This window comes from Astyanax mexicanus, chromosome 16, assembly GCF_023375975.1.
Source record: "Astyanax mexicanus isolate ESR-SI-001 chromosome 16, AstMex3_surface, whole genome shotgun sequence".
In the NCBI taxonomy this organism is placed as follows: domain Eukaryota; kingdom Metazoa; phylum Chordata; class Actinopteri; order Characiformes; family Acestrorhamphidae; genus Astyanax; species Astyanax mexicanus.
The window spans coordinates 29,425,136-29,452,358 of record NC_064423.1 but is presented as its reverse complement, the minus strand read 5'-3'; the positions used below and the strand labels follow the sequence as shown (position 1 = coordinate 29,452,358).

The 27,223-nt window shown below is 36.0% G+C and overlaps 2 protein-coding genes across 2 annotated transcripts; both read right to left on the bottom strand.

Annotated features, from left to right (window-relative positions):
• Positions 1-4,472: 4,472 nt before the first annotated feature.
• Positions 4,473-6,487, bottom strand: mespba (mesoderm posterior ba). Its single transcript, XM_049465984.1, has 2 exons — positions 5,729-6,487; positions 4,473-4,477 (listed from the first exon to the last, which is right to left on the bottom strand). Exons 1-2 carry the CDS (start codon positions 6,456-6,458, stop codon positions 4,473-4,475), a joined length of 735 nt encoding a protein of 244 aa, XP_049321941.1. The 5' UTR covers positions 6,459-6,487.
• A 4,647-nt stretch (positions 6,488-11,134) lies between these two features.
• sv2ba (synaptic vesicle glycoprotein 2Ba) lies at positions 11,135-27,017 on the bottom strand. Its single transcript, XM_007246147.4, has 13 exons — positions 26,820-27,017; positions 22,475-23,156; positions 19,377-19,557; positions 18,310-18,461; positions 17,429-17,562; positions 17,184-17,273; positions 16,521-16,634; positions 16,342-16,430; positions 15,615-15,779; positions 14,633-14,766; positions 14,340-14,543; positions 14,032-14,191; positions 11,135-12,904 (listed from the first exon to the last, which is right to left on the bottom strand). The coding sequence occupies exons 2-13, from the start codon at positions 22,926-22,928 to the stop codon at positions 12,721-12,723; spliced, it is 2,061 nt and encodes a 686-aa protein (XP_007246209.2). The 5' UTR covers positions 22,929-23,156; positions 26,820-27,017; the 3' UTR covers positions 11,135-12,720.
• Positions 27,018-27,223: the final 206 nt, after the last annotated feature.

Here is a 27,223-nt window from a genome sequence, read left to right as displayed (position 1 = left end):
ATTACATTTAAGGTTCAGAATTTTTGTGTAATTCTTGGGGGGTGAGTGTAACAGAGTTCAAACATACAAGTGTTTTATTGTTAGAATTCCCCAAAAATCTTCTCCTTATATTCTGCCTGTATTGATATAGAGTGGCTGGGTTGGAATGGCTCCTCCCCTTTTCCCCTCTTATATTTCCTCCCCTCACCCTGCCTCTTCCCTTTCTGTACATGATGTGTAATGGAGAGGTAGGTGTCAGAAACTGCTTTGATTTTAATCCAAAATAATCCTATATTTTAATATAATCGTAAAACTCCAAATTGTTCTATATATGTCCCCAAGTTTATTAACAACTATTGTACATTAAAATATCTTGCTAGTAATCAATATTAAAACTTTTAGATGCATGGTTGTGCACTGCTAATGCTACAGCACATGGTCTATGCTAGCATGCAGGCTAACTAGCTAATTATTCCCTGTTTTTATATGCTTTTATACTTAAGAGAGGAGCGGAGAGGAGAAAAGAGGTGCCAATCTAGCCAGAGCTAAAGCCTGTTTCTGTTTATCTGTTTATCAGGTATGAGGAGTTTTATTTTATGTGTTAAAAAGTTTTGTAGAGCGCTTAGGCTAAGTGGCTAAATGGCTGAGCTAATTATGCTAGTTTGAGCATGGTCTAACCTATTAAATGCTAAGCTAAATATCTTTGACTCTGTTATTAAGTTTTATTATCTTGTAAGCCTGTACATCTCTGCAAATATGGGCCCTTTCTGTACATGATGTGTAATGGAGAGAGAGGAGCGGAGAGGAGAAAAGAGGTGCCAATCTAGCCAGAGCTAAAGCCTGTTTCTGTTTATCTGTTTATCAGAATAAAATCCAGTAAAGACACAACGCAGAGTCTGTCATCTCTAACCACCGGTCACACCAGCCCCCCCCCCCCCCCCCCCCCCTACTTCTTTCAAACCAATCTAATAAGGGGTTCAGTTTAATGACTATGAGAAAATGACAATACTGAGAGCTGGATGTGCTGAATTCTGAGTGATGCTTCACATGTGGAGCATGTAGCTGTGTTTATAGTACTGAAAGTTCAGCAGTGGTTCAGAAAACGTCCTAAAGAGACAGAGAGAAAGTGTGAGATGATATTTTGGCTCCCTCTTCTGGTTATCTCGTGGTAGCATGTGAATATTGTGATGTTCAGAGTTTGAAGGTAGCTGAGTTATTTATTTCTCCAAATTACAATACATATATTCAAAGTACCAGTTTAGACACAGCTTCTCATTGCTTCATTTTTTCCCTAAATTGTAAATAAATACAGAACTCATTCAGACTATGAAGGAACAAAGTTGTTTTATACTTGTACCATGTTTACCACACTTTTACCATGATTACCACACTTTTACCATGTTTTTATAATTTTACCACGTTTACCATATTTTTACCACGTTTACCATATTTTACCACGTTTTTATAATTTTACCATGTTTACCATATTTTTTACCACGTTTACCATATTCACCACGTTTTTATAATGTTTACCATATTTTTACCATGTTTACCATATTTACCACGTTTTTATAATTTTACCATGTTTACCATATTTTTTTACCACGTTTACCATATTCACCACGTTTTTATAATGTTTACCATATTTTTACCATGTTTACCATATTTACCACGTTTTTATAATGTTTACCATATTTTTACCATGTTTACCATATTTTACCACGTTTTTATAATTTTACCATGTTTACCATATTTTTACCACGTTTACCATATTCACCACGTTTTTATAATTTTACCACGTTTACCATATTTTTACCACATTTACCATATTTACCACGTTTTTATAATGTTTACCATATTTTTACCATGTTTACCATATTTTACCACGTTTTTATAATTTTACCATGTTTACCATATTTTTACCACGTTTACCATATTCACCACGTTTTTATAATTTTACCACGTTTACCATATTTTTACCACATTTACCATATTTACCACGTTTTTATAATGTTTACCATATTTTTACCATGTTTACCATATTTTACCACGTTTTTATAATTTTACCATGTTTACCATATTTTTACCACGTTTACCATATTCACCACGTTTTTATAATTTTACCATGTTTACCATATTTTTTTACCACGTTTACCATATTTACCACGTTTTTATAATGTTTACCATATTTTTACCATGTTTACCATATTTTACCACGTTTTTATAATTTTACCATGTTTACCATATTTTTACCACGTTTACCATATTCACCACGTTTTTATAATTTTACCACGTTTACCATATTTTTACCACATTTACCACATTTACCACGTTTTTATAATGTTTACCATATTTTTACCATGTTTACCATATTTTACCACGTTTTTATAATTTTACCATGTTTACCATATTTTTACCACGTTTTTATAATTTTACCATGTTTACCATATTTTTACCACGTTTACCATATTTTTACATTTTTATAATTTTACCATGTTTACCATATTTTTACCACGTTTACCATATTTTTACCAGGTTTTAATCATTTTACCATGTTTACCATATTTTTACCATGTTTTTATAGTTTTACCATGTTTACCATACTTTTTTGTAATTTTATCATGTTTTTACCATGTTTTTATATTAAATAAGAAATCCTGTAGTAAATTAAAAGTGTTAAACAAACCAAAATACTCTGTGAAGCATTTAGGTGCTCTTATATGGAAAGCTGTTACCTTGCATTTTCTGAGGCTGGTAACTCCAGTTACATCATAACTCATACCTGTCAAGTTTTAGATTTAAAAATAAGGGATATTTTCCTCCGTCCGCTTAAAGCCGTCCCATCAGCCCAACGAAGGTTCAGTATCCCTTTCATTTTAAGACAGGTTTACAAAAAATCTAAAATAACCACATGTGAACCATTTACACACTACAATTAGATTATCAGAATCTGAAATGTTGTGGACATTCCTACATATGTCATTCTTTTAATACAGCCAAATTAAAAATCCTTTTCTAGATTTCATGTCAATTTTGCCATAAATGCACTTTTCATATTATATATTTTTTTATTTATTTAATAGATTTAAAATTGAACAAAGGGTGCACAAATTCTGCAAAATGACTGTTGGTGACCTAAAAACAGTATTATGAGCTTTTACTAAAAGGACATGGATCACATATATTCCATCAGTAAAAATTAGTCCTAAGGGGCCTACACAATTAATCATTTTTAATTAATACTTCTTTCTTTTGATCACTCCACCCCTGATCAGTTCAGTTAATTTCGGTCCTCTCCACATTTCTAGTTAAACTGAGTCACAAGCTGTAATTTTTTTATTTTAAAAGGTTTAATCCGTGTGATTTGTTTCGGAGACGAGTATTTTTAAGCAGCTATCAGAAAAATCTCATCACAGTTTACATGATTAGCTTACCCTTACCTTTCTTTAAGAAAAATCGCTGTATATCCAGATCTGTTTTAACATCAGCTGCTCCGACTAGCTGCCTGAACTCAGCGACTAGGGGCGACTCTCCTTTGCAAGCTGATTGGCTGTTTCTCCTGAAAGGCGGGACTTTCTCCTTGAACAGGCTCCACGATTGGTTAAGAGACACAGCGCGGTCAGTGCCCTGTCTCCTCAATAATATATATTTTTTTATTTAGTATAATACGGGAAATTTACGGGAAAATACTAATACGGGAGGACGGCGGGAAAGAGGAGTAAAATACGGTAGTTTCCCGGCCAAAACGGGAGACTTGACAGGTATGTCATAACTCTTTTGATGGTCTTTGCGACTGCACTTATGGATACTTTTAAAATTCTTAAAATGTTTTTGATTGATCAACCTTCATTTCTTAAAGTATTTTTTCCTTTACTTTGAGTTGAGTAGTTCTTGACATTACATGGATTAGAACATCAAATATGGCTATTCATTGTATACCTGTAACTCTACCTCTTCACAACTTTACAACTGACACTCTCAAAGACAAGAAATTCAGGTAATTAACTCTTGTTCAGCACAGCTGTTAACTGAAAGCTTTGATTCCAGGTGACTCTACCTCATAAAGCTGACTGAGAATTTGTCTCTATCTAAGCGAGAGGAGCTACTTTGAAGAATCTAAAATATAAAACAAACCACTGCATTTAAGGTGTGTCCAAACTTTAAACTGGTACTGTTTATGTATAAACCACTACAAAGATGTTCATTTAAAATACATTGTTTATTATAAATACATAGATAGATAGAGTTTACAAAATAGAGTTTTGTATTTACAAAAGACAGACATAGATAACATATATAGGCTATATATAAATTAGTATTTAGTTATTAAAACATAGAATCTACAGCAGAAGCTTATTCACATTTTAGAAAAGAATTGGTCAGAGTAGTTTCACAGTATAGAGGTATCCACCAGTTTTCAGTTCGTTGGTGGATTTGGTAGGAGGTAGTGGTACAGTTCTCAGCTCCAGTATGCCGGTGGAACCAGATGGTAACTAACCTGAAAAAGAAAAAGAAAAGTGAATATTAGTGACATGGCAACCACAAACATCCAAAACCACATCACTGACAGGCTATCGTACAGCTATATTACAGTAGTATATAGTAGAGTTCTGTAGAAATGTATTCAATGGTACAGATGCATACACCTTTAGTACAGTGTTTTGTGGTGCATTGTACAGCTGTACAGTACTGTATAGCACTGTTTACAATAGTGTAAGCATTTAATTTAATATAAAGACTAAAAAATACAGTTTAAAAGTTAAAAGTTTTATGGTGCTATTCTACATATAGCAGGCCTAGTGGATGGTACAGTTGCATACTACTTTATTGTACAGTTGTACTATAGTTGAAATACACTACAGTACTATATGTACAGTTGCATATAGCATGGAAATATATAGTATATATATATATATATATATAAATTTATGGAAATATATAGTACAGCACATTATAACACAGTAGAGTTGATGCCACAGTTTTATAGTACTGTATTGGTGTTGTATGGTAATGTATAGTATAGATTACTAGTTGTGAATTGTTCACTATGATATTAGTGCATAATACAGGTATATAGTACTGTATAGTACAGTTGAGTAACACAGTATAGTACTCCATATTGCTTTAGAGCATGGTTGTATGGAACTGTAAATTACAGTTGTATAGAACTGTATTGCATAGTTTTATGGTACTGCTATGATACTGCCATAAAGTACGGCTCTACAGATCCGAAAAAAAATATAAGAGACCACCTATAAATGATGAGATTCTTTGATTTTACTCAATTAAAAACCTCTGGAATATAATCAAGAGGAAGATGGGTGATCACAAACCATCAAACCAAGCTGAACGGCTTGAATTTTTGCACCAGGAGTAAAGGCATAGAGTTATCCAAAAGCAGTGTGTAAGACTGGTGGAGGAGAACATGGCAAGATGCATAAAAATCAGGGTTATTCCACCAAATACTGATTTCTGAACTATGATTAAGAACTAGTTTTCTTTGCATTATTTGAGGTCTGAAAGCTCTGCATCTTTTTTGTTATTTCAGCCATTTCTCATTTTCTGCAAATAAATGTTCAACATTGTGTGTGGAATTGTCTATAGTTTATAGAATAAAAACACAATGTTCATGTCACTCAAACATATACCTATAAAAAGCACAATCAGAGAAACTGATTCTGAAACTGATGAGCTAGTCTCTTAATTTTTGTGTAAGCTCTGATCCAGTAATGGTCTGAGGGTAAAGTACATACCTGGCAGGACTGTGTAAGTTGAGCACACTGCTGAGGCTGAAATGTGTCCATGCTTCTGTCTGAGCTGTAGATCTGATTCGTCCAGGGTTCTGAAAGCTGAGCACTGTGCTGGTTCATGTCCATGCTCTGGTCTGTGTACACCAGATTGCTGCCAGTTTGATGCTGATGCTGTCCAGTATAATCACCAGTATACTCTTGCCCTTGTGTGGACCTGCACTGAAAGTAGCCCAGCAGTTCTGGAGAACTGGAACTTCTCCATCCACTGCTGCTGCTGCTGCTGCTACTGTCCATCTGCTTCCTCTGGGACAGGTATTCTTCAGTAAGGCCCAGCTGAGAGGAGAGATAGGAGATGTAGCGGATGGTGAGGCGTAGAGTCTCGATCTTGGTCAGGGTCTGTCCGGCAGGGGCTACGGAAGGTGGAAGGTAGGTTCTGAGGTGGTGAAGAGCTTTGGTCAGGTCCCTCATCCTGAGTTTCTCCTTTTCACTGGCGTTCTGGCGCTGCTCGCTCGGGTTCTTCAGCCTGGATCTTCTGGAAGCTGCCTTTTTGGTCACTTTGGTTCGTGCTGGTTTGTTTGGCCTGGTGTTCTTGGGCTGGTGGTGGGGTGAGGAGCTGTTGAAATCCATTGACGGAGCTGGCGAGACGGTTTCCGGAGAAGAAATGCTGTAGATCTCGGAGTCTGAGCTCCACTGGCTCTGAGGATGGTAGCACTGACTGGACGGATCCATGCTAGAGAGGCTCGGAGAGGCTTGAAGAGGCTCGGAGAGGTTTAGAGAGCGAATGAAGGCAGAAACTGGAGGCTGGAGGTTTTTATGCCAGACCAGAAGGTGCGAGGTGACACCTCTGCAGGCTTGGAGCAGCCGGGGCTCCAGGGCTGTGTATGGGAAAGGCTGAGGGAGGCCGCAGAAGCAGAGGTGTGAATTTCCACTCCTCTTCAGTGCAGTTTTCTCCTCAGAGCAAATTCCAGTCTATGATACTGGATAAATATAATATTTGTACAAAATATCTAAGCAATAATAATGTTCACTTGCTATTATATATTTTTGAAAACTGTAGAATGGAGTATGTGATTGGAAATTTACTCAGCAACAACTAATAAAATCATGGAATGTATTTTATGACAAAATATCCTTTTTTAGAAAATACATTTAATTTAATACATTCTTTATGCAGGTTACATTTCAAACCTGTTTTTTCTAATTTTCATGTTTTTCCACTATATTTTGTTCCAAAATATAAAAAATCTAAATTCAGAAGAACTCATCCTAACAGACTGCAGTTCCAGTACTAACAGTTATACATACTGGAAATACTCAATAATCACCTGCAGTTCTACAACAGTAAAAAATCACTGTTGAAAAGTGTAATCACAGCATGAGGTTGTATTTCAAAGGCTAAGCAGTGCAGCTGACCTTAATGATGTTTAATCACACTTAATAACCTCCATTAGAGCATTACACTCTAGGTGTGACATTTCCACTGATTGGTGATCAGAGTCTCTGGAAATGCGCGAGTGAGGCAGTCGTCAACGCGAGAGCTGTGAGAAAGCAGTCTGATTGAACCTGTCACACTAAACTGGCCTCAAGTTCATTCTTTCCCTGCTAGAACATTTTTGTTAGTAGAATTTTATGTGAAGGTTCTGAATGTTAGACTTTTTGTTTTTAGAAAATTTAATCTGTCAGATTCTAAAACATATTATCTGGATTTTAAGGATTTTGAAGAAATCATTTTATAACTAATCTAATAAACTAGTTTTATCAATGTTTTTAGAATTGGGAAAGTTACTTCATACGTTTCAATAATGTAAGTTTTTGTCTAACTTGCATGTAGTGGTAATGTTGTGAAATAAATATTCTGATTATGATTTTTATTGAGATACATTTCTCAGAATGTTCCTGCAACATTATTAAAAAAAAAACACTGTTAAATATTCCTGTAATTTTCATCTAGTAAATCTGACAGTGAAGTTACAATATAATTGGGCTAGATTGATATACAGTGGTATTTTTGGACTATAATGAACAACACGATGCAAACTGGACCATGTGACCAGTTCAGATCTGAAGTTGGAAGCATATAATTCAGTTACACTCACATTATTATATGTTATGTTTCTGCTGTTTTTTTTGTGTTTGCTCTGTGTTCACAACTTTTCAACTTTTCACTTTTAGCTTTGATTTCTGAATCAGTGTTCAGTAGGTTGAATGTAGGATGAGATGTTGGGTAACCAAAATTTAATAGACAGTACAATGCCAATGTTAATTTGATGATACCAACGTCAGTTTGATATTAAATAGTAACAAACGCTGGCATTGCTATATATTGTTGGTTTTAATTTGTGATGTTAATGGGATGTAAAATCCAACATTTTCCAAAATTCATTCTAATACCAAAACTCCAACATTTATTTGTGAGGTATGGAGACCAAAATTCATGTCCGTACAAAATGAAACTCTAAAACTGTTAGAAACCAAAATGTTATGTCTGTTCAAAGATTATTATAGATGTCCATTCAGTTGTTAATGCATTTGTGACCAAAATTACATCTACTCAACTTTGGGTTAATAATCAAGCCGATTATTATTTTCAACTGAAATTCAACATCCTTCCAACTTTAGTGTGGATTTCATCTGCACACAAAGCCATATTGTTTTTATAATACTAAAAACAAAGGTTCCTCAGGTTCAAACAGAACCATCTACAAAGGCTTTTCCATCAGCCAGAAGAACCCTTTAACCAGGGAAAGGTAAATTAAAAAACGATAACTTTTTATATTGTTATGATCCTATATATATATATATATATATATATATAGGTATAGATTTATTGCATACATTTTTTGGATGAACCCATTTTTAAAGAGCATATAGAAAGTACATTTTTGGTCAGTTTTGTGAACTGTGGGTTTGGTTCCCGTGGGTCTGCATTCCTGGCTTTTCCCGTAGTTCTGTATTCTGCACTGTTCACCTGTAGAAGTCATCTTGCTGCTGACCCTCAGTCTGAACCCCTCTCTCTCTCTCTCTCTCTCTCTGTTTGGGGTTCAGGTCGCTGGGTGAGGGAATGAAAGGTTGAGCCGGTGTTGTGCCGAGTTTGACGCCTCTGTGTTTTGGAGAGAAAGCTGAAAGCTGAAGCTGCACCTGTGTGTGTCCCTCCAGTTCCAGCTTCCCTCCAAAACCAGAGCAACACATACACACAAATCAAACTATTACAATAACAGTTTTAAACAGTTAGAATTAACAGTGTTATTTATATGTCCAGCTTTTTATTATCCCAACATACAGCACCGAACAGAAGTTTGGAAACATCTTCCCACTCAATTGAATGGTTTTCTTTATTTCTTTATTCAATTTATGTTCTACATTGTAGATTGATATTAAATACATAAAAACAATTAAGGGACACATATAGAATTATATAATAAACTGCAAAAAATGTTTGTCCTCTACAATAAAAAAGATAAATGTGCTACTTAGAAAAATCTAAAGTATTAAACATGGTCTGGCTTGTTTAGTACTTTTTGTTTACAGAATAATTCTGCATGTGGTCCCGTATAGCTTTAATGTCTTTATTGTCAATTTTACAATGTAAAAATCATAAAAAAAAATAAAATATATTAAATGAGAAGAGGTGTGTCCGAACTTTAGACTAGCAGTAAATATGAATATGTCATTATTATTATTTTTTTAATTTTAGAGAAAAGAAAAAAAACAATAAATAACTACGCTGGAAAACCGCTATACTCTAAAATTAAACATGCTTTTATATTAGACTACTTTAAGTTAAATCAAATCAAGAGGCTACAAAGTACAATAAAATTACGCCCCTCCGGTACCATAGTGCAATATGGAACAATAGTACAATAGACAGCATAAAGTGTAAAAGGCAACGAATGTGCAACATAGAACTAAAACACTACAATAATGACAAAATCCATGCACACAAAATGAGTGTGTGTAACATACTGTTACATTTAGGTCATACATGATCAAAGCACAAAATTATTATTTCTTTATCTTTTTCCCAATGTACAAAAACTATTCCTTTCCCCACTGTTATTGGTGTTTATGGTGATCATGGTCAGTGTATTGTCTCTGCCTGAGCTGTAGATTTGCTTCTCCATTAAATCCTCAATGGGCCGAGAATTGAACCCAGTGGGACCTCGAGCTGACCGCGGCTCCTGTGGGACGTGGCCAGAATCCGTGCAGCAGTTTACACCCCAGGCGTGAAACAAAACGAGAGCCTCAGCACGAGAACTGTTTCCATATAATAAACCACTGTTACAGAAACGGCTATTTCTGTTAAACTAGAGCTATTCTTATACTGAATTATAAAACCATACAAAACTACACTAAACTCATTACAACACATTAAATAACACAATTATCTGACACCAGACACAAAACAGAGCAGCAGATTTATGCACATGTTCAGATGATTTATTATTTTGTGTCATTTTTTCATGTTAATTTGTTATTTAATATGGTTGATCCTTTAGGAATCCTAAAGTTAATCCTTTATTTACTGAGAAACAGACAAAGAAAGGAGATTATCTGGATTTCTTTTCACACCTTGAGCTCTTTTCAAACCTTCTTCACCTGAGGTGTCACTAGTTCACACTCACGCTCTGTGTTTTCACAACTGCCTTCGCTCACTCTCTCTCTCTGTCTTTCTCTCTCTTTCTCTCATGCACGCACAAACACACACAGCTATGGCTGATCTACACAGAGCTAAAAAAAATGTAATCCTAGTTATTGTGGCACTTAATAACGAGCTAAAAATATAATAATTAATCAAAACACAATCATTTTAGATTTTATTATTTTATTTTTACCATCACAAAAAAAAAAACAAATGTACATCACATTTTAATATGAAATATAAAAAGAGTAAATAGTGGATTCTCATTTAAATAAACTCAACTTTTTTTTTAACTAAACTGCAGCTATAGTACTAGTGGTTTGTACTGTTTGTGTGTGTATATATACAGTAAATTATCAGTCCATAACACATTTATATTATATGCATTTATTATATGCATTATATACAATGATGGCATTTCATGTTTTTAATTGTCCTTAATGTAGGAAAATGAATCCTAAATTGGTGTTACACAATGGGCTAATTTAATTCCTGTATCTTTCTGGGAATTTGCATACTGTTATGATTAGGACTGAAACACAATAAAATGGGAATTAATCTGGCCACAAATCAAACACATGAACTACAGCAAAATATAGATGTGCTATAGAAACAAACAAATCAAATATAAACAAGTACAAGACGACAAAAATAAGCAACAGGCTGATATTCAGATTCAGTGTGATAAACATTACATACACAGTACTGTGCAAAGGTTTTGGGCACCAATAATACATAAGAAGGAGTGCTATAACCCCCCCCCCCCCCCCCCCACCTAAAACACAGTGTCTGTGTTTAGTTTACTTTTATGCAGTTTGGAATCTGGTGCAAATAGAGTCCAGCATGAGAGTCCAGGATTCAGCTTTCATTTAATTTGCTTTAATTGTTCTTGAAAGCACTGAAACAAGCAAAACAAAGAATTTCAAAGCCAGTAAATTCTATTAACTTGCAATAATTAATTTAGCTTTTACTTATTACTAATTATGCCACAATTAGTTCCGAACCTGCAGTGTGATTGGCTGAGAGGTGTTCTATGAGTACCGTTATCAGCAGGTACTGCACTGTAATCGAAGCTCTCCATGTATTATTCCGCCACATACAGGTAACCTAGCAACGATGCAGCGCTTACCAGCCAAACAGCGCAGCTACAAACAGAGCAGCAATGGAACTATTTTAAGTTGTGGAGTGTTTATAACCAAACAGATCACATAAACATTATAGCACTCCCTCTCGCTTATTATTGCTGAATTACAACATGCTGATTTGTTAGGGCTGGTGTTTTTGTCTTGTAAGTGCTGGCAGCATTGCTAGACTATGTACAGTGGCTTGCAAAAGTATTCAGACCCCTTGAACTTTTCCACATTTTGTCACCTTAAAACCACAAACTTAAATGTATTTTTTTGCGATTGAAGACAATTGACTGCCCTTTATTTAGGGGGTTCAGAGTAAAGGGGCCAGAATGCTTTTGCACATTTTTATTTTATAAAACATTTAAAAACAATGTATCCTTTTCATTTCACTTCACAATAATGTGCTACTTTTTGTTGGTTTATCACTTAAAATCTATATTAAATACATTTAAGTTTGTTGTTGTAAAGTGACAAAATGTGAAATGGGGTATGAATACTTTTGCAAGCCACTGTAAATTGTGTGGCAGATTAATACTTAAAAATCTTTGGCCATAGTGCCATTATGGTGCAATATTGGAACTCATAGAACATCTCTAGACTAATCATATTGCAGGGTTGAAATTAACAGTGCTAAAATCACTCAGTAAAACACTAATATAAGAATAAATACAAAACACATAAAAAATGTATTTTGTACTTTATGTTGTAGTTTTACCTCACTGTGTTCATTAAAACATCTCTAAAGCTTTTCTCATTTTGTACAGAGTAAACTCTCTTATTGTTAAGTAAAGTGCCTAAAACCTTTGTACTGCACTGTATACTGTATGACTCTGTCTGTTCTGGAACTGTACAGAGTCAAAGTACATTAATCTGCCATAAATCTGTCTTTTTTTAAAAAATGTCATTTTTAGAAGTTGTCATCTTTAACAAAATCCTGATATGATCCAGATTTGAGATCCTGTGCTCTGCTTTAAACAAAGCAAACAGTAAACCATTACGGAAAAAAAATCTGACTCACTAAACTAATAAACTAATCAAGGTAAACATCGTTTAACATTTTACATCATTTTTTACTTTACATGATCATAAACAACTCCTGCTCCCGTACGTTGACTTCTCTGGGCATGAGAAGGTCCAGTTTCCAGCTGGATCCTGCGCTGACATGAGGCCTTAACACTGTGGAAGTTTGGCTTGTTTGTTTGTGTGCTTGATTGGTTGGTTTCTATTGGAGGATGACCTCCCGTGTCTCTGGAAGCTTGAAGGAGAGCAGTCCTCCACACACCAGCGCTGAGAAGGACAGCAGGATGGGGATGATCTTGGTGACCGCTACAAACTTGGAGAAGATGAAGGTGCTGACAATGGCTGCCAGCTTACATAAACCGTTGAGGACACCAAAAGCAGTCGCTCTGTGGAGGAGAAGAGTATGATCATAAGCATGGAAAACGTGACACAACTTGAACATGAATGCATGTTGGGTCCAGTTTTAGTAATTTATAGTGCACCAGTGGTCTATTATGCATCGTTTAGCTGGATTTAGAGTGTGTCGTGTGTCTTTGGTAAACCAATCAATGTATCACTTGTCATTCCCTTTAAGAGACAGGTGTGCTCTGACTTTGGCACATTGGTATCTTACAGGTATCTTGATGGGGTGTAAGATAGCAGGAGCATCGCGACACGCCTTGCACAGGGGGTGCGATAGGGCACGGTGTCATTGATGCGAAGCACAAAAAGCTACTTTAACATTGCTAGCGCCCTATTGTTGAGAATCTTCAACCTGCTAAACATGAGTAAGTGAGTGATTAAGGGAGAGAGGGATTTATAAACCAGGCTTGAAAGGTCCTACACATATAAAAAAGTGAATTAATCCATAGTTATATTTTATACAGTAAGAAACCAAACTGGGTAATTTTCCTGGAGGCTTCTTAAGTTATTATTATTAATGCTTGTCCAGTTTTGCCTCTGTTTTGCATCAATGGTACTTAGCAGATGCTCTTATTGCGTGACTTACAAAGTGCTTAGTTTTTTTCTTTAAAATATCCATAGCTAGTTAGTAGAAACTAGGAATAAAAGATACACCAAGTTTTATAATGTTTACAAAAGGTGAGTCTTCAGTCGGCGTTTGAAGACCAAAAGTAACTCTGCTGTTCCGACACCCAGTAGAAGTTCGTCCCACCACCTTGGTCTTAGGACAGAGAAGATGTTTGTTTTTTGGGGGGTTTAAGTAATGGAGGGTCAAGCCGAGCCATACTGGAAGCTCTAAGAGCTTTTGCTGCTGATCTGGCTTTTGATCATTGCCATCAAGTAGGAAGGAGCTGGACCATTTTGGCTTTGTAGGCCAGCTTCAGGGTTTTGGACTTTTGTGCAACTGAGTCCAATACAAGCACTTTTTAAACTCCTACCAACCAGAAGAAACCCATGCTCTCCTGAGGTCTTTTCACACCTAAATTGTTTATTTTAATCCAATTGGACCATTTCTACACTATCGAGATTGTCTAAGTCCAAATGTGTGCACTACAACACTACTTTACTCTACCTCTTTGAGGCTGGATAGAGTTCCACTGTTATCACTTCTATCCCATTCCAGGCTGCTGCAGATGCTGCAAAGAAGAGGCACTGGAAGGTTATTACAGAACCCGGGTTAAAGCAGAGGAACAGGAAGAATGTACAGCCAGAAGATACCAGCATGGAGCCACCTGCAAAGAAAAAACACACAAACATATTAACAGACACATTCTTACACCTACAACTAAATACAACTCAGTACAATTTATTTGTTGTTGGTCAATCCAGTGTATTGAGAGACCCCAGAGCATTTTTACAGAAGGAGTTTTACCAACATACCTATAATTTTGATTCTTCCAATCTTATCCATAAGCAGACCTGCTAGGATGTTTCCTGGTATAACAGACAAGCTGCCCAGAAAGCACACTAAATAGATCAGGACGTCGTTTTCTTCCTGGTAGTTCAGATGGCAGCCTTTCTTGGGATGGTGAAATGAAGTGTTGGTGAACTTGCAGTCAATGAACTTTGAATCTTTCCACAGATCTGCAAAGAACAAAGCAGAGAGGATGATTGAACTGAAATGAAACACAGGGAGATCTTTAGTTTGAGGAGATTGTTGAGGGTTGAAGTACCGGTGTTGTAGAACATAGTGTTCTTAAGAGTGCAGTTCTCGAAGAACGTCTCTGTGGATCTGATGTTCTCGAAATAACAGTTTTCAAACAGGGAGTCTTCAAACTTCACGTTTTTTATTTCTATATCGACAAACCTGGACACAAACACAGGGTGATATGATACACAAACATGGTTAACAATAAAGACCCTGGATTATGTCCTGCTTTTACCAGGGTTCATACACTTTTTTTTAATTAATACATTTCAATTATTTCTTTTATGACTTTTCCATGCCTTCAAGGCAAATTTTCATGACCATATACGATTTTTAAAACATCAGTGTAGACATGGACAATGAACTATAATTACAATTGATTATAGTAGGCCTAAAATGAATCTGACCCACAATATTTAATAATTAAATGCGTGTCAGATCCTGAGAGTTCCATTGTGTAGGGCTAAATTACCTAATCAGCTCTGAGCTGATGTGTCTGTTAGCTCCAAATAGATTTTCTCCATCGATAAACGAAAAAACACAAAGATTTTTATACCAAATTTCCATGACTTTTCCAAAACTTTCTGGGTATTTTTAGTTTTCCAAAACCTATCCAGGACTGGAAATTGCTATTTTCAGATTCCATGACTTTTCCAGGTTTTTCATGACCATTCGAACCCTGTTTTACACAAAATGCATGTTTTATTTGGAGCAGTTTTGGGTGTGCTGTGAGGAGTTTCTGTTGTAATTGGAGGAGTTTTGGTTGTACTGGGAGGTGTTTTGGATGTGTGGTGAGAGGTGTTTTAATTGTACTAGAATGAGTTTGTTTGTACTAGTAGGTGTTTGGGTTGTATTAGGAGGAGTTTTGGTTGGTGTTTATGAATTTTGGATAGTTGGATGTGTGTTTACTGCTATTACATGGGTCTCAATGCAGACAAATATGTTATGATAAATAATATGATATAATAATAGTTTTGCACATTAAAAAAATTTAACTTTTACTGTACCTGTCGTGGATGTAGTCGCCCTCTCTGTGAACCTGATTCTGAAGAGTGAAGTTGAAATGAAAGCGTTCGACCCTCTCTCGGTGAAACAGCTTCACGTTAGACTCGTACTCTTCAAACTGCAGGTATTTAATCTGATCGGGGAACCACACTGCCAGACCATAATAACTGTGGGAACAGTAGAAACAGATACATGTGTTACTATTACTATTTTCACATGCCCATAATATGCTTATATGCACTGTAATAATACTGACTGAACTGCATCCGTTTTTGTAATGTCAGAAATCAGGGTTATATACAGCTCTGGAAAAAATAATCAATTTTTTATCCATCTTGGCATGTTCTCCTCCACTAGTCTTACACACTGCTTTTGGATAACTTTATACCACTCCTGTTGCAAAAAATTCAAGCAGTTAAGCTTGGTTTGATGGCTTGTGATCATCCATCTTTCTCTTGATTATATTCCAGAGAATCAAAGAAATTCATCATTTTTAAGTGGTCTCTTATTTTTTTCAGAGCTGTATATAATTTTTTTCAGTCATTACTGTTTTGGGATTGCATTTAAATTTAAATTGCGTTTAAATGTGAGACTTAATTGCTGCCTAAAGACTCATAATCAAAACTAATTGCTGTGATTTATATTCACACACACATACACATATACAGTATACTGCTCCTCTGAAGTGCAATATTTCTGTGCACTGCAGTTTAAGAGAATGTTGTTTACCTAAAGGCCATTGTAAACCAAACAATGCCAACGAACAAGCCATGGAGTCGCACGTCAGGAGCAGCAAGAGACATCAAATTCTTCATCACCTTTAAAACAGACACATTCAGACTCTCAGCAAAGGTGTTCTTACTGCCATTTCAAAGAACTAAAACAGTATTTTCTGGTGTTCATCATACCTGCTTAATGAGGGCCACCTGCCTGACTGTGAACCTCTGGAAGGCAGTGCCCGTCTCACTCTGAATCTCAATGAAATCATCATCCTGAGTTTGGGGTGTTTTAATCTGGGTGACCTGAGAGATGGAGAAACAGCAATAATAAGATATTAAAATTAATGGCTCAACCAAGAGTATTTGCTTCTTTTATTTATAATACAGTCAGTATGATTCTTCAGTTGTTCGTTTGATCTCTAATAAAGCTAACCAGCAAGAGTAAGAGATTAAATATTAATATAATATTAATGTATTATCCTTTCACACTTTTTCACATTAGGCTAGATTTTTTTTTTTTTTCCTTTAATAAATAAAATTTCATTTTATTCTAAATTTCAATTTAGTGCTTTTTGGATTTACTCAGGTTGTATTTGTCTGATATTAAAGTTTATTTAATAATCCGAAAAAAATATCAGTAGGACAAAATAAATCTGTAGAGGGTCCAATAGTTATTTAAATAAGATCATTCATTATTAGGAAATGCACCCAAGATCAGCTCACAGCTGGTTTGTTGTTTGTCAAGGTTAAAGGTACAGTGTGTTTTAGCAAGGCTGCTGTATATAAAGGCTTAGCTATGATATATTCTGTCTGGTGATTTATGAAATCTAGTTGTAAAATATATTAACATACTTCAAACACTTTCTGTGGTTCTCCCTTGGCCTTCCAGTTGGTGTCGTGGACCTGCCGCAGGATCATCCAGGCTTCATCATGCCTCGCATTCTAAACACAACCAAGCACGCTTTATGTAAGTCTTTATGGAAGTTTAGTATCTATTTACTGTGGAGAAGTACACAAAATCACAATATTTTTCCTTTTAAATTTAAAAAGTCTTTCTCTACATCTCCACTTCTTATAAATGACTTAATTGAAATTACCTCCAGCAGGTATCGGGGACTCTCTGGCATAAACACGAGTCCAGCAAGAGCAACCACCGAGGGCAGGAAACACACCAGCACAAACACTCTCCAGCTGTGGAACTGGAACTCAGTGCCCATACTGAATCCCCAGCCTATAAAACACACACACAATGTTTTCATCATCACATGGAAGCTGCAGGAATCACACACACTTATTTTAACTCTCCTCTGCTAATGATCTAACTTCTCTTGAAGACAGCATGAGCCTTATTCACCTTCATCAACCATTCTTAAGAAAAACCTTCTTCTTAAAACCCATTTACACAGTTTAATGAAGATTTTGACATTAAGCAAAGTTTGGAATTTATTCAGTTAAGAAGGACAGTGGAATCCATTATGATAAGAGTAGAGCTTAAAACACATTACAAATGTGACAAAAAATCTTCTGCTACTTTTCCACCAAAGCAACTTTGTAGCCTATTGGGCAGTGAGGGCTTTTTTCCAATGGGTGTGGTCGGTTGCCAGTTCTTCAGCATCTGAGGTCATTGATAATGGTTCCAGGGGGAGGGACCCAGCTAGTTTCATCAGCGTAGTTCGCTATTGAAAAGATAATCAATGCATAGATGCTCCCTAATATCTGAACTTGTTTCCGGTCCCAAGCCCAAATGCAAAAGGAGGAGCATCAGAATCAAGTTGGCAACCCGTCCCCATAGAAACTTAACCGCTATGGAAATGCAAGGAATATAAGTAAACATGTGATCGAGGCCCAGTATTCTTTTTCCACCCTTCTTAAACTAAAATGCATCCATGCTTTCCTTCTGATTCTTTATTATAATTAAGGCTCTTATCACTGCAGTTAATATGAGTGTAATTAAGCTGATGATTAGTGCTGTTATTACCGTAATGAGGGATGATTCCCCAGGCAGTGAAGGAAGCGTACACGCCGCCCAGCATCCAGAACAGACACAGCCAGCTCAGGTGCTCTCCACGCTTATCCATCTGCAGGAACTCTGCGTAGTATGTGTACACGATGGGGATGGTGCCACCTATTCTATAGAGGACATTCAAATACAGGGCGTTACTTACAGTAAGAATACTTTAAAAATTCAAATACTTTTTAAGACAAAAACTACTTAACTACAAAGTGCTTTCAAGAGTAATTCAAATCCAGTTTGCATGGATTTTAGTTATTTTTAGTTATATTGACATTGTAAAAGTAATTTCAGTGTAACTTATGCAAAACTATACTGACATGCCAAAAGTCATGGGATAGTAGAATGTACTGTAGTAACTTGAGCATAAAATGTTACCTCAGGAGACGGTTTGAAAAAAACCATGCCTGCGTAAGTTGTGTGGTTGAACACTGGCCAGCATGCTCATGGCAAGTTTAATTAAGCTAAATTAAGTTACAATTATTAAATAAAACTGAGTTATATAGAATAATTATAAATTATTGGTTGTTGGAGTGAGTTCTGATAGTGGGTGATAGATGAGGCATTCCATTTCTGAATTTGAGGCAAAATTGACCATTTTACACGTGTGTACCAATACATCACAGGAAGGCATTACCACCCACAGTAGACAGCACAGTGGATGGTGATGATTGCAAATTGACATGCAACTCTGGCAAAAATCACTCCCATACACGTTCAGTGGGGTAGATCATATTTTACTTTAAAGGAACATGATTAAAGTAATGGGACACTGTACTAGTTCCTGTTCCATGTGGCATGTCAGTCTTTTATTTCAATTTTTTTTAAACTGCAGACACATCAGACCCGATACTTCAGCTCATAGATGCCTTGTGCTGATTGACATCACCCTAGGAGTGATGTAAGGAGAGAGCACAATCTACTCACCTGGAGACAGCAAAGTCAATTGAGCTCTCTCTCTCGATTTTATAGTCATATTTTCAGGTGAAAATGCTGTGTAATGCTGCTTTAATGGAAGGGAAAACAAGTCTCACCCAATTCCAGAGCAGAGTCTGAAGAAGAGGAAGAAGCCGTAGCCCTGAGCGAAGGAGGAGAGGAAGGAGAAGATGCAGTTGATGGCCAGAGCATAGAGGAGACACTGACGACGGCCTAGCTTATCAGCCAGACCACCCCACAGGACTGCTCCTATCATCATCCCCACATAGACAATCAGACCTGCACACACACACACACACACACACACATACACAACATAGACAACACTGTCAGAGATAACCGACACTGACACCTTTATCACACCAGTATAAAGGTCTAGCTATTACCTCTTTATAGATTGATCACTGTAACACCTCAAATTTCAGTATGACTACAGTTAAATGCAACATACATACACTATGCTTGACAAATGATTGTTAACCAGTTTTTGTCTATAACTCAAAACACAAAAAACACTGTGTATCAGAAGGTTATCTTTAAATATTGTGATATTATATTGTGCCATATTGCCCAGCTCTATCAGTGAATTACTAGCATATACTGTATATACTAAGGCTGTGGCTTTTATACTGTTTTATACAGAATTATATCATATTTACCAAATTTAAGAAAATATTGTAATATTGTGATAGGCCATATCATACAGTATTAGTTACACATCTGATATATAATTGCATAATGCTATGTAGGCTAAGGCTCAGATGTTCAGAAAATTAGAAATATATAAGACCAGTTTTAACCAGCAGAGGGCACACTTTACCTCTGTATGAATAGGATAAATTGGCCTGGTCAAATAATCCCAGAATCCCAGAATTAAGCTTTAGTGCAGCTCACTATTCTAATTTGATTTAGTTACTCTACATCAAAACAGCATAATCTAAACATACTTTTATAGTGATGCGCTTATTTTATACACTTTTTATTCTCAATTCTCAACATAATGTGATTTTATATTGCATTTGCCTTGTACAACTCCAAATCAGAAAAGTTAGGACAGTATGGGAAATGAAAAAAAAAAGGCACAGTGTTTATTACATTTACTTTTTTTATTGCAGACAGATGTTTTGTCTGATCAATTTAATTCATTTGTTAAGACACATTCATTCCTTCATTTCAGGCCTTTAGATGAACAGGTACTGGACTGGCCTGCCAGTATTCCTGACCTGTCCCCAAAAAAGAATGTGAGGAGAATTTTGAAAAAAAAGAAAAAAATCCATTATGACAACCCTGTACTATTACACACTTTAAGACGTGTTTTCAGGAAGAATGGAACAAAATAACACCTGAAACATTTAATTACTTGGTTTCCTCTGAGCCATAACCTCTTTTTAGTGTTGAAAAAAAGAATGGCAAAATGTATTTAAAAGTGGTAAATGCTTTACTTTCCCAATATTTTGTGGAATGTGTTGAAGGCCTGAAGTGCAGGAATGGATGTATATTAACAAATGAAATTACCGGTAATATAGAGTTCATACTGTCCGCAATCGAATATAATTAAAGTAAATACAAAAAAGTTTTTTTTTATTATTTTCCTACTTATTCTGATTTAGGATTTTATTTGTTCCTCTTTGTCCCACCCCAGCCACCTCAGTGTTTTACTACACACACACACACACACACACACACACAGCTAATTTGAGAATGAGCTAGGCGATTAGCGGGCACGTGTGGCAGTAGTGTGAACCTCCTGCTGGATTACACTCTCCAGAGTGCTGTGACCTTGTAGCCTAACAGACTGCCAGACTGCACACAGGCTTCAGTTCAGACAGCAGCTCTGGTTCAGGTCCCATTCTGTCCCATTCACACGCCACTGCCCAGACCTTCTCACGCAGACTTAAACAGCAGATCTAACACACCACTTATCCACCATTATCCACCCTTAACGTCTATTTAACTCATTTACTCTAAGTACAAGTAGAAATCAAGAATTCATTATGATGCTGTCTACACATATAACTTCCATTCATTTCAAATGGGAGGCATATTATGGTTTTAAAAAGAGGACACTGGGGACAGACAGACGCTCTTTGTGGTCCTTTATATCTCAAAATTTAAAAAAAATTGTAAGCTTTTTAATGAGCTATCTAACACTTTATACAAAGTTATCTATAAATATGCTAAAAGACTAAAGTAAGAACACACAACAGCCTTTCATATGGCTTTAGTATTTTAGCTATTATGCTTTTAGTTTTGCAACACGCTTTTGTTTATTTTTACATAATAAGAGTCTTATTAACAAAAAAAAGCTATTTGTGCAAAGTAGGATTCTGCTTGACACTTTTGCCTTTTAGCTTTTAGTGAAAAACGTAAGAAGTAAACTGTTTTGCTCATTATCTATGACTTTGCTAAGGTACAAAATTATGATAAATGAAAACAAATACATTTTTAGCCAAACCATGACTTTATTGGTGCCAGTTTATTTGTGATTATGGGGCAATTTAGGGCAATGGTGGCTTGCCAAGCTTGGTCATGCTGGTTGTTTAGCTTGTTCAGGTAGATCGTTCCTATAGACCAGCTAAACCATCAAACTCAAACAATACATAGCCTTGTTCTGGTCAATAGCTAAGCTGGTCAACATTCTTAACCAGCTAAAGATAGCCAGGCTGTTTTTTTAAACAAATCATTTCTTTTAAAATACTGAAATTTTTGACATTTTTGTATTTAGGCAAATGCCAGTGATATTTATTAAATTCAGGCTGAATAAATAACCTGGCATATTAGACAATAGTACACCTTTTGTTTCCTTTAGGATTCTGAATAATTTTGCACACACAATGTTTTCATGTGATTTTCATTGTTTTGCTGCTGTCTGAGTTGTATGGGATTTTGCGTTCAGGTGATTTTCATCCGACGTTACTGATAGAGAGTAACATATTTTATGGGTGTAATTTACCTGATGTTAGTGTTTGTGTGTTTAAACAAGACACTCACATGTCTCATGAATGAATGAATTACCTGATTATTCAATATTTTTTCTGCTTTTTTATAGGGTCATCCATGGTACCTTTATTTTATTTTATGTGATGTTGAATGTTGTAAAATTAAAGCTGGGTTCCAAAACTTTTCCTACAGTGTATACCCAACGTTAGTGATGGTGTTACAAATTTTTATGTTAGTGTTCTAGGGTTAATCTTACCCAGCAGGCCTTTGTTGGCGTTTGACAGGCACATGTCCTTCTCAGCACTGGGCAGGGCGAAGGCCACGACGAAGCATTCAACGCCATCAGCCATGAGTGCCAGGCCCAGTACGGTGAAGAGGGTCCACTGGAAGCGTCCGTGACCGCAGTCCTCCATGATGCTCTCGTACTGGTCCGCTAGCGACTCCTCCTCCTCCAGAGCTGCCAGTTTAGCCTTCAACCTGGCCTCCCGCCGAGCGGCTCTACGGGCCTCCTTGATTTCATCAGGGTGAGGAACGCCCTGGTACTCGCCCTCGTACATTTGTTCGTCCTCATCATGACCCTCTGTGGCATCACTGGCTGCATCTTCCTCCTGGGGAGGATAGTCAGTCTGGTAGGGATATCCATCCTGACCTCCTTCTCCATAGGTAGGGTAGGTTTCTCCTTGCACATTGTTTTGGTAAGGGTCGTCCATTTCAGCTCACGGATGGTCGTTTCAGTGTCCTCCAAGAAACTGATATAAGCTATATGAACATAATCCACAGTCTGTCTCTCAGAGATGTTGTTCCAGACACCAGAAGTAGAGAGTATTATTAAGTTTTTACAGTGATCTGCCTTTGGATCTTTAGCTAAGGCCTCAGCATGCGTGATGAGAAAGAACTACTTTCATTGGTGAGCATCTACAGAAGGGACCATACTGTACCTGAGAGACAGAAAACGTTAGCATGTTAGCATACATATAATGGGAAATCATGAAAAAATGACTATACTCTAAGCTTGTATTGGGTTTTTGGTTCTATGCTCTCTCAAATGTCATTAGCAAAAGTTTTTTTTTCCCACCAATGCAACCAAACATATAGGTATGCAAAGAACTTTTTAAGCATTGAAATGTTATTTGAGTCATCACAGTCCTGTGGACACTAATGTGGCAAAAATCATGGAACAGAGGTACACAGCTTAAGAATGCACACACCTATATAAGTATAATGAGAGATGGGACATTTCATTTTCTCTATCCACATCATGTGTAGTATGTACCTTGAATATTGTATACAAGGCATTACCACCAATAGTGGACAGTGCTGTAGGTGACCAATACCGTCAAGCTTGAATTGTCCATGCAAACAGACAAGCCACTCTGACAGAGATCCATATTCAATGCAAGTGGCCTCACACACATACTCCACACTTCAGTGCAGGGTTCTTTAGCTTCCATTGGAAATGACAAAAGTCATGGGACATCTGTCCTGTCCTATGACTTTTGGCATGTCAGTGTGAAAACATTGTATTTACTAAAGACCCCTTCGCAGAACCTTTTTTATGAATCTACAGGATCAATATACTGTAGCTTTATTTTCATCAGAAAGCATTTATGACCATTACTTGTAATAATCTCATAAAACATGAATATAAAATTGCAGGAGTATCCTACAGGCACCGTAAGACATATATATATTTCATATATATATATATATATATATATATATATATAAAATATATATATAAAAATATATATAAAAATATGTAGACTGCTGATCTTATGCTCTGACACAGCTGCAATATTCTGTTGATGTTGTGCGTGTGAGCTGTGGATTAATCCAGATTAAATCTGAAGAATTTTATACTGCTGTGTGATTCAGAATGCAGATTGCAGGAAGTGAGAATGAGGTGAATAATGATGGATTCATTTAACAGCTGAACAGATTAAAGGTGTCATCAAAGCTAAATGTGGCTACTTAGAAGAATCTAATGTGTAAAACATATTCTGGTTTATTTAACAATTCCACATGTGTTTCTAAATAGCTTTAAATTCTCTTTAATATTAAACTTACTATGTAATAAAAAAAATCATAAAGAAAACACATTGAACAAAAAGAGGTGCGTCCAGACCTTTGAAAGGTACTGTACTTAAACTATTCCAAAACATTTTATATTATCCCAGAATCATCCTGCTGTTCCAAGGTCAGCTCAGTTAAATAATCAACATCTCATAAAGCAAAATCCTTTACTTTTGCTATCTGTGGCCTGTGACGCCCTGTTCATCCAAATTTGTTGGTACCAGCTGGTTGTTACATAATGCAACATTTGACTGTGTTTCTCTCAGACCGTAGCAAAAGCCGTAGATGGCAGCTGCAGAGAAGAGTACATTAGGAACGCTCTCCCAGCAAAACTAAATATGAGGGGGTCAATGCAAATTTGCAGTTCTAGTCCTAAATACAACAAAAACAAGAAAAGCCATTACTGTGAAAAAGCATGACAGTTCAGCTGTGGTAAATAGCTGGAAAACAGAAGAGATTTTAAACTGCAGGGTCACTACTGCAACCAAAAACACTGAAATACACATTTCAATGTGCATATTTATATATACTATATAACTCATAGGTTATTTTTTTGGTTGTTGCCAGATTTGCACTTTCCTTTCAATCCTCTAATCCATGCTTACAAATGCACGAGCAGGGTCAATGGACACATTTGCACAGTACATAATTTTAAAGGTACTTTCTAAAGGTACAGTGGCAAACGTTTCATACCCCTAAAATTAACCATTTCCATTGCACACTTATTAGCAAGGATGCTACAAGGATGCTATCAGTGCTGGGAAAGGGAAGGCTAGCTTGTGCTTTTCAAACTGTTACTGACTATACTGTAATAGACAGATGTACACTAACACTAGTGAACACTAACACAATCTGCTTTTAATAGCTTTTAGCTAACAGAGGTAATCACTGACTAGAATTGGGCTGTGCCATCCTATCTACTCAGAGAGAGTGAGGCAGTTCTGCTCTATGGGACTCACAGCAATGATATTTCTAATGTTTAGTCTTTTTAATGTTGTGTCACTTTTAAATTGTCTTAAAATGCTGTGTTCAAAATGTTAATTCAAATGAAAATTCATGAGTAATATGGCTTGATTTTTGTTTCTGATAGACGAGGATTATGAATTAGGTTCAATAATAGCATCATTTAGTATTATTTGGTCAGGTTGATGCTTGCATGAACACAAGCACAGCATGAGGTTCAACTGAATTAATTTAGTGATTTTACTGTGCTTTAGATTTTTATTATGTTTTATTTGGATTATTTGAAATATTGTATATTTCCAGTGGATAATTTAATAATTTATTCAAAACACACATCAATATTTAGTTTCCCTGTTTTTCTCTGTATGATCTGCTCTAATATTAGTAGATATAGGTTTGGTGCTAACTCATTTAGTGGGGTGATATACTGCTCTGGAAAAAATGAAGAGACGACTTCAGTTTCTTTGATTTTGCTATGTATAGATATATGTTTGAGTAAAATGAACATTGATGTTTTATTTTATAAACTACGGACGAATAAAATAAAAAAATAAAAATATTGTCATGTAGAGCATTTATTTGCAGGAAATTAAGAAATGGCTAAAAAAATTGAGAGCTTTCAGACCTCAAATAATGTAAAGAAAACAAATTCATAATTATTCATTCAAGTTTTAAGAGTTCAGAAACCAATATTTGGTGTAATAACCTGTTTTGTAATCACAGTTTTCATGCATCTTGGCATGTTCTCCAGCACCTTACACACTCCACAGTCTTACACACTGCTTTTGAATAACTTTATGCCATTTCTGGTGCAAACAAATAAGCAGTTCAGCTTGGTGTGATGGCTTGTGATCATCCATCTTCCTTCAGAGGTTTTCAATTTGGTAAAATCAAAGAAACTCATAATTCTTAAGTGTTTTCATATTTTTTCCAGAGCTGTATATATTAATGGGTGGTATGGCACTTTAAGTGGGCCGGGCCTTTTTGTGGTGTCACCCAAATGTATACTTGACTGAAGGCAACCATGAAGGGCAAATTTACCTCTGTGTGCTACCTGTTAAAATATAGGCTACTATATATTTTATAAGCATATGAAAAGTATGTTTAAAAATATATATTTGATCGAGCTTACATTCAGCTTATCATATTTTAAATGTAATGCTACATTTAATTCTAGTATTTTGAATAGAGACAATGGACTGAATTGTACAAGTTGGAAAAGTGAACTTTGGGAATCACATTCTTATACATGAGTCAAAACTATGAAAAATAAGAATCAATAACGCTTACAATCGGTTGAGCCTATTTTCACATCACCTATAAAAGAGAGAATAATATTGCACTGAATGAAACTGCATGCAATAAATAGCATGAATTATTTTAAATCAATATCAGGAAAGTTCATATAAATCTGTATTTATATTTTTTTCAATAGCTTTTCCATTAAACCTATTTGGAATTTAGAACAACTTAAACTAAACCTACAGTCAGAAGTATCTTAACCTTGCTACCTTTGCTAAGACTGTCAGTATAGCTTTTAATAAAATAAAATTTAAACAACTCACCAGAATGATCATTCCTTTAGTTGAAAAGATGCTTCTTGATAAAAGTTGTGGGAAAATTCATAAATATAAGAACATTTCCAGTAAAAAAGGTTTCAGAAGGCAAATCCTGCATGTCACTTTAGCAGGAAGCGATGGACAGTCCAGCGGATTAGGATCCAACCTCATGATCCCCAACCGGCTCATCTCCAGAGAATCTCCCTACGCCTGCTGCCTGCAGGCTGAATGGTAGAGTCCGTTGTAAGTGGAAGAATGCTGGACTTTAACAACAGGGACACTGATGAGGGGGAGAACAGTGTTGCATGTAAAGCGTGTTGCATGTAGAGAACTGTAAAGGTATCATAATACCTGCTGCCATTTAAGGTGGATAAAATGTGTAATCTATGTGTATTGTTATGTATGAGATA

What these genes read in the sequence shown, in the direction of transcription:
- mespba (XM_049465984.1), bottom strand. Translation starts at nt 6,458, where the DNA reads ATGGATCCGTCCAGTCAGTGCTACCATCCTCAGAGCCAGTGGAGCTCA.
- sv2ba (XM_007246147.4), bottom strand. Translation starts at nt 22,928, where the DNA reads ATGGACGACCCTTACCAAAACAATGTGCAAGGAGAAACCTACCCTACC. An exon ending in GTCCCCGATACCTGCTGGAG is followed by an intron (nt 17,274 to 17,428) that starts GTAATTTCAATT and finishes GGTTGTGTTTAG; the next exon opens with AATGCGAGGCATGATGAAGC. An exon ending in AGGTGGCCCTCATTAAGCAG is followed by an intron (nt 16,431 to 16,520) that starts GTATGATGAACA and finishes TCTGTTTTAAAG; the next exon opens with GTGATGAAGAATTTGATGTC.